The 8,297-nt window shown below is 28.7% G+C and overlaps 1 protein-coding gene across 1 annotated transcript; it reads right to left on the bottom strand.

Annotated features, from left to right (window-relative positions):
• Positions 1 to 7,007: 7,007 nt before the first annotated feature.
• Positions 7,008 to 7,655, bottom strand: LOC129303657 (60S ribosomal protein L27). Its single transcript, XM_054943112.1, has one exon. The coding sequence runs from the start codon at positions 7,583 to 7,585 to the stop codon at positions 7,178 to 7,180; it is 408 nt and encodes a 135-aa protein (XP_054799087.1). The 5' UTR covers positions 7,586 to 7,655; the 3' UTR covers positions 7,008 to 7,177.
• Between the last annotated feature and the right edge of the window lie 642 nt (positions 7,656 to 8,297).

Below are 8,297 nucleotides of genomic sequence, written 5' to 3'. Positions count from 1 at the left end.
TCAATTATTAATTTTATTTTTTAATTTAATTTTTATTATTGTAATATATTAATTTTATTTTAATTATCAATTTTTTTATTATTATTCAAAATTTGCCAACTTGAATGATAGAATATTAATAGCAACAGTGTATATTAATAAAAATAAATATAATTATTTAAGTAAAAAAATTTGAAATTTTAAAAAAAAATAACAAAACACATTGCTAGGATTATATTGATTAAAATGAAACTCATTTGAGGGCTAATTTATTCTCATTTAACTATATATATGTCAAATCATTAATATACTTTACTCATTAAATTATTTTGAAAGTCAATTTGTGTTTTAAAATTTAAATCACTCACATGATAATTTAAGAAAATAAAAAAGATCAAATTAATAAAAATTAAACTTAAATAACTAAATCGATAATTGATACAACTTTAAAGGATTAAAGGTTTTATTATATTTTTTTTTTAGTTTGAATTGGGAAGAAAAGGATACTTTTTGCATAAATAAATTTTAAACATAACCTTTATAAGCCTTTAAAAAAGTTTGGACTCAAACTTGGACTAATTTTTTAAAGTCCTATATTTTTCTCTTGTTCTTTAGTCATGTAATTGAAATTATTGATTGTTTGATTGAAATTATTAACATTGTAATGACATGGTTGAAATTGTGTGTTTATTTTTATTTTTGAATTAATCTATGAATTAAAATGAGACAATTTTTAAAATTATGCATTAATGTAAGGAAAAATTAATCATTTAGTTCCTATAGTTTTGACTCAATTATAACTCAATCCCTAAAGTTTTAACTTAATTATAAATTAGTCTCTAAACTTTGCCTATTAGAATTTAATCCTTGAAGTTTCAACCTCTTAAATATTGATCCCTATATTTAAAAAATATATAATTATAAAAATTAAAAGTATTTTAAAATTTATTACTAATATCTTAAATTACTAAACCATTTTAATATTTATAAATATTAAAAGTTCAAAATATTTTTAATTTTTATAATTTTATTTTTTAAAATATAGGGACCAATATTTAAGAGTTTGAAATTTCAGAAACTAAATTGCAAGAGACAAAATTCATAGACTGATTTACAATCGAGTCAAAGTTTTAAGGATTGAATTATAATGAGTCAAAATTTAGGGATTGAATTACAATTAGATCAAAACTACAAGGACTAAATGATTAATTTTTTCTTAATATAATTAAAAATTTAAATAATAATGATTGTGCCTCGATTACCTTCAATAATAGATAATTAAAAATTTAAGGAACTAAAATGAAATAGTGTACAAATTTAAAAGATTAAAGGAATATTTTAGTCAAAGATAATTTTTTGTTATATTTCAGATTAACAAAATACTCATTTATTTTCTATAAGGAAGCCAGAAAGAAGCATTTTTTTAAGTAACATTGATAATTCAAATTAGACCAACATGCCTTAGTCCTAGTGTTAGTGGAAGAAAGTATAGCAATATAAGTATAAAGTCTCGAATTTGAGTCCATGTAAATATAGAAAATATGAAGAGTTATTCCCAATTAAACTCAAGAATACATTAATTTGACCCAGTTAAATAATCATATATATACATAATTTAAATTCATAAGTTGAATTAGGGATATATAAAGATCATGTAAGATTGAGTTGACTATCTAACTCAATTCTGAATTTAGGTAGAGGTGGCTGGCATTAAGAAAATCACGTTTTGAAAGAATTATTTTATAATTAATTTGACTCTAACAAAAATTAAATTTGAATTGATGATAGCAGCCCTTATCAGATGGCATACAACAAGTGATTATTCACAATATTTATATTTCCTTAAAATTGAAATTTGAACAAACGTTAAAAACACAAACACATGCCAACGAAGCAAGTATGCTAATTTTGTGAAAAGAATATAAGGAAAAGAAGAAAAGGGGAATGTGAAAGATGTGTGAAGCGTGGAGTTGTATGGAAAATGTGCAATTTCCGAAAGTGGAATGTGAAAGATATCTATGAGGACGAAGATGGTTGTGTCGTCAAGGTGATGCCAATTTATGGAAACCAAAATGTTGTCTATGAGTTGGCCTAATTCACGTGGGAGCAAATTTCACCCCCCCCCCCATGTGATTTATAAAGTGCCTAGTTGGTTATTTAGATTCTATAATTTTAATTTAAAATATAAACATTTTTTCTCATGTAATATTGGTTAGCTATTATAGTACATGAAGACAAATTTTCTCATTCTATCCCTTGAATTTATTAATCTAGATATTTGTATAAATATATAATATATTGTTAATTGAAATTAGTTAGAGGTAAAAAGAGAAAATAATATATATTTTTATGAGAATTATGACTTCATTGATATGCAATTTTTTTTAAAAAAAAAAAAACTACTTCTATTTTGGACTGGAGGAAATATTTATTATTATCTTAGTTTAATTTATATATAAAAAATTTAATTTAATTTTGGGAATAATTTCAACTCTTAGATTTATAAATAAAAAAATTAATCTTTAAATTTTTTAATTTTTAACTTACTTGTAATTCAATCACTTAATTATGACTTATAACAATTCAGTCCCTCAATTTTTGATTCATTTATAATTCGATCCTTATTTTTTATTTTTTTAAATTATCCTTATCAAGTAAGAGGGATAAAAGAAATACTCATATTTTATTTTAAAATATCCTCCTCTTGTTATTTGATGTGGGATCTAAGTTAATATGAAAAAAGAGAGCTAACAAAATTTGAGAGATTAAATTATGGACGAGTCAAAAGTTGAGGAATTAAGTCATAAATAAGTTAAAAGTTAAGAGATTGAGTCGCAATAAGTTATAATTAAAACAATAAATTATAAGTAAGTTTTTAATTAAATGACTACCAAATTAATTTTTCCTCGTAGAGGACGAAAGAAGAAAACGAGTTGCGGCGGCGCCGATAAATGGACGATGATCGTACGAAAACAAGAGCAGCGACATCAATGAACTCTCTCTCTCTCTCTCTCTCTCTCTCTCTCTCTCTTATATCGTCTTGCTCCAGCGACCTGCATTCAACTCACTCCCTATCATCTAACCCTCACCACTTTGATTTACAACTTTAGAAGATTAAATCTATACATAGATTTTAATCATCATTTCTAAGCTCTAATTATTCGAATTAAATATCAATTAACAATTCGTGTTCTGAAGAAGATTTCTTTCTCACCTTTTTTGTCCTAGAAGTGCTTGTTTCATCAATATCAGCATGAAATTATCTAGGTCTGACATATATATTTTTATGTTAATTCAATGAAAGCAAGTTGTTACTTGTAGACTTTTTGTTATGCAATTTCTTCTGTTAACTTATGCACCACAGATGATCAAATATTTCATTGAAAATAATTGGATTTTGATTATTATTTACAGACTTCTATTTTTTATTTGAAGAATATATATCAAAATGAGTTCATGACACGGGATATTTCTAAACCATTATAATTTAGGAGTAAATTTTCCCATTAACTCTAAATTAAAACAATAATAAATTTTTTCTTGGCCCAGGAAGAATAGTAGGCTTAATTAGCTCCATATATAAAAGGCTAAATTATATTTTTAGTCCTTTAACTTTATATAAAATTTTAATTTAATCCTTTAATTTTGTAAATTATGTTTTAGTCATTTAACCCTAATATTGTTACTTTTAAATGATTATTTTTTCTGTTAGTCATTGTTATTTAAAAAAAATTAAATTCAATATGTCAATATTTCAAAATGTTTTGTCAATATTTAAAAATTTAATATAAAAATTTATTAGGATAAAACTAACATTGTTAGAGTTTAAGGATTAAAAAGACACTTTATAAAGTTAAGAAATTAAAATAAAATATTGTGTAAAGTTAAAGGACTAAATGTATACTTTAACTTATATAAAATAAGTTTTATTTTGCTATTATGGAAGCTTGACAGTAATCATACAAGTCAAAAGAATAGTAGCCTTAATGAGGTCCATATATAAATAAGTTTTATTTTGCTAAGGTCAGCAGATTGTCCGGAAGCTTGACAATAATAATACAAATCAAAACTTGAGCCTTCAGAATGAAAATACAAGGAGATAATCTCCTTGTCTCAAATAACAGCCACCTCCCGGAAACATAGGCATAAATTGAGCCTTATAGTAGCTATACTACGCTGAAGCACAAGTACATTGTGTTTTACAACATGTTTCTATATATATACACATATATTAGAATGCAATCAGATATTTAAACCAAACGCTGAAGATTTGACTTTTTCCCCTCAGAGATTGGAATAGAGAATTGGAACTTGGAAGTGGCTTTGAGTTTTGATGGACGGACATATCTTAAGTTACTTATAGTGATGGAAGGAAGTAGTTAGATTTTCTTGCTTTGATGATGCTGGGCTTAGTCTACCCTTGATGGCCTTACAATCGACCTTGAGCCCATTAGGGTTTAAGCAATTCTTAAATTTGCTCTCCTTGAAACACGTCATTCTTTATCCAAAAAAACAAAAAACAAAAACAAAGAAAGAAACACAAGTCATTTTTCGGAATCTTTACCGAATGCAAAATATAAACTTTAAGTGTTATATATATATATATATATATATTTTTTCAATTATACTCTTACTCTATTGAATAATTAATTTTTAATGATATTAAAATGATGTAAAAAAATTTAAAAAAATTAAGATTTTAACTTAACTTCTTTTAAAAAAGACGTAAATTAGTAATAATTGATGTTGTGACTTGAAAAGAGTATTAATTAATTTCTAACTTGTTTAAATTTAAACCACCAACTAATGTAGCTCGCCTGCATTTTCCTTCGCTTTAGCATGATCTTAAAAGTTATTTTCCAGCTCCAATCATAATATTAGAAACTAAGTTCGTGGCTTTAAAAACTACATTATCAGCTATTCGCCACCGTTCATCATGCTCTTTCTTTGTAGATGCTCCTGGTAAATGAAATTGCGATTCAAACTTTTTTTATAAACCCGTTGACTGGGGGAAAAAATGATTAGTGGGTAAGTGCTCATGAAAAGCGTTTGGTTTAAAGCTACCTAGCAAAGGAAGAGGAGAACGGCAAAGAACGTGGAAGGAAAAATAATTCAGGAGATGTCAACTGAACTCTAGTCTTGCTCAAATTAATATCACCGCTAACATAAATATGCAATATTTAGTAAGTAAAAAAATTAAACCACCGAGCACCCGAATCAAGTAATTAAAAAAGTCCCAAGTTTAAACTGGAATATGTAGTAAAGCTTAAATTCAGAGTAAAAAATATACCCTTTAAAGAGATGCCGTTAATTACCAATCAGAGATTAGTTCAGGACAAAAACTTGGAATTCCAGAGCTCAAATAAAAATAAAAAATAAAAAGGGAATAAAAAATATAGCCACCCATTATTTTCAAAGTATTTAGACCAATGGTTTTCTAGTCAATTCAGCTCGCTACAAGTTTATTTGGGGGGATTTATTTATTTATTTATTTTTAAAAAAGAAGACAACTTCAAGACATAAGAAAGCGAAGAAATTACAAAGCACCGTTGCAGATCAGAAGGCATTCCCACAATCAAAATCTCAGGCACATCTACCACAAACATATCAACCACCCAAAAACAGAAGATCAGAAATTATCAGTCACGAATAATCCCAAATGATGTAATATTCTCATCCATCACAGATGCAACATCCAAAAAATAAGAGTCACAAGATTACCAATTCCAATCAAAACTGAAACCTCACATGAATGAAGAAGAATGCACGCATCTTAGAGATCACAGAGAAATGCAAACAAATTATTTATGAAAAGAACAGCCACACGCGACTGAATGACAAACGATGAATTCCTACAGTAACAAATAACAGAATATAACAGTTCAACATGACATTACAGATTCATGGTGATAGTTTGAGACATCACACAAGCTTTATCAGCCCTTGGATTCTATAATTTAAATCATCCAAAGTGCACAACACTACCATTTACATTAATCTATGCTGCATTCATCAAGAAGTAAAAACTGTGAGTATCTTGCAAGTTCCATGAGGATAATGTAATCGATGCAAGCTTAAAGCATATCGTGATGAATCAAGGGAAACCCAACCATATTAGGGCCACTCCGATAAGTGGAGTCAGAAACAGCTTTCCCTGGAAGTCCTCTATTACACTGTTTGGGGCTTAGAAACAATGGTCCTAAATTTAATGCACTCTGACTAATGAAAATGCGTGCATCACAAAATAAAACAAACTCACACAAGGTAATGGGAGAAAAATGAAATTTAGCACGAACAAAATTCCTATGGGGACTAGTAAGGTTGATTATTTAAATTGAGTCAAATCCACAGGAAAGATACCAGATTTTCGAGCTTTGAAGTAATTAGAAAAAACTCACAACAAACAAGACTTGCAGTAAACAAAAAAGCATTAACATATTGAAAATGAGAAAATGAGGCGCTAAAAATCCTAAGACAAATGACAGGAAATACTCTGTTCAGATTCTAAATTGTTTCAAAAGGGGGAAAAATGTAAAAACAGCTATATAATTCTATTTGTTTGCATTAGCTAAATTAGGCTTCAAGACTTTCGAATTCAACTCTCTCCAATTAAAAAAAAACAAAAATAAAGGATTAAATAATCATCAGCTGGATTAGAGATTAAGCTGGCATTTTGAATTATGGATGCAGCATATATAATCCAAACAGATTCAAGAATAGTTCACAAAACACTGGACAATGACCCATATTTTCCAGCGACAAGACAAATATGCAAGAGAACAAAAAAACAAGAAAAAAAAAGCACTTCACCCAGAATAAGAATGCTGATTTAATACGAATAAAGCTTATAATCATGCCAAAAATACCAAATGCGTTCTAATACCTCAAAGATAATTAGATAGCCAAATCAAATTTATTTAAGCATGTCTAAGCACAATCATTTCCTCACGAAAAAACATCAAATAAGTAAATGCTAATAACTTAGGAATACTCACCAAATCATCAAAACGGTGAAATAGACATGCGTGTTTGGAAATGACATGATTAGCAATTCAACTAAAGAAAGTAGCACATAGCTCAACAGACCCAAGAATAATTCGGTAAACGATAACAATATAATATCTATCCAAAATTCCCTTAACAAGACTAGTACAGAAATATAGTATGAAACAACGTCGTTGTTCCCGGAGGAAAAAACTCAGAACCTAAGCTTGGTAAAGAACCACCTGTTCTTGCCGGTCTTGAACCTCTCCTCGAACCTCTTCTTAGTCTCCTTCAAGGCAGTGACCTTCTTGTCCTTCGATTGAAGGGCATCGATGGTCACTACGTCCTTAAGATCCACATCTAGGGTGTAACGCGTGGGCATGAGATGCTGGTAGTTCACGAGCTTGACGAAAGCCTTAACCCTAGATTTCTTCGCCGTCTTCTTGGCAGAATCCTTCCTGATGACCTTACTCGGATACTTCTTGATTCCGGCGACCAAACAGTGGCCGTACGCGCGGTCACGCGTGCCGTCATCGAAGGTACGTACGATTACAGCTTTGCGACCGGCATAGCGTCCTTGAAGGACAATAACGGCCTTGTTCGGCTTCAAGAACTTCACCATTTTCAGGAATTTCTGCCTTCTGTGACTGACGTCTTCTTCTCCCTCTGCCTCCTCGCTCGAAGTGATGAAACCCTAGCTGGTTTGTATGCATATATTGGCTTGAAGAAACCATTGCTCTTAGTGGGCTTGTTGGCTTATTATCGAGTCAAGTGGGCCTTCATTCTAACCAACTTGGGCTCGACCATAATTCACATTTTTCATTGCTTTGTTATTTCTTACTCTTTTCGGACAAAATGAATTAACCACGTTTTAGAACCTTTTTTTTTTTGGTAAGTAGAGTTAACGATTTAGAAGTAAAAAAATTTAAATTTTTATATTTAAATAGTTAATTTCAATTATTTAAAAATTATATTTTCCTTGAGACAATTATCATAATAAGTATTTTGATTCAAAAAAATCATATAATTTAACAACAACAAAAAAGTCTTGTGTGTGTAATGTTTTACTACTTTTATAGCCTATGATGGTAAGAATTTACATATATTTTCAAAATGAAATAAAAGGATAGAATAGAGCAACAAAATGTTTATGGCTTTAAGCTCGAAAGGGCTTGAGTCCAAAAGTTTTTGCTCCCTTAAAATATAATTTTTTTCAAAGTATGATCTGAATTATAAAAGCTCAATATCTTGCTCTCAAGCTCTTTTATTTTTTTTTTAAATCCAATTTAATTCTGAAATATTCAACAAAATTCAAATTCAAATTTTATCACTTA

This window comes from Prosopis cineraria, unplaced genomic scaffold (genome assembly GCF_029017545.1).
Source record: "Prosopis cineraria cultivar Desert tree isolate PC_DT_omini unplaced genomic scaffold, ASM2901754v1 PC2, whole genome shotgun sequence".
In the NCBI taxonomy this organism is placed as follows: Eukaryota; Viridiplantae; Streptophyta; class Magnoliopsida; order Fabales; family Fabaceae; genus Prosopis; species Prosopis cineraria.
The sequence above is the reverse complement of the archived record's forward strand: the minus strand, read 5'-3'. Positions and strand labels throughout refer to the sequence as shown.

Coding starts and splice junctions, on each gene's coding strand:
- LOC129303657 (XM_054943112.1), bottom strand. CDS start 7,585: ATGGTGAAGTTCTTGAAGCCGAACAAGGCCGTTATTGTCCTTCAAGGA.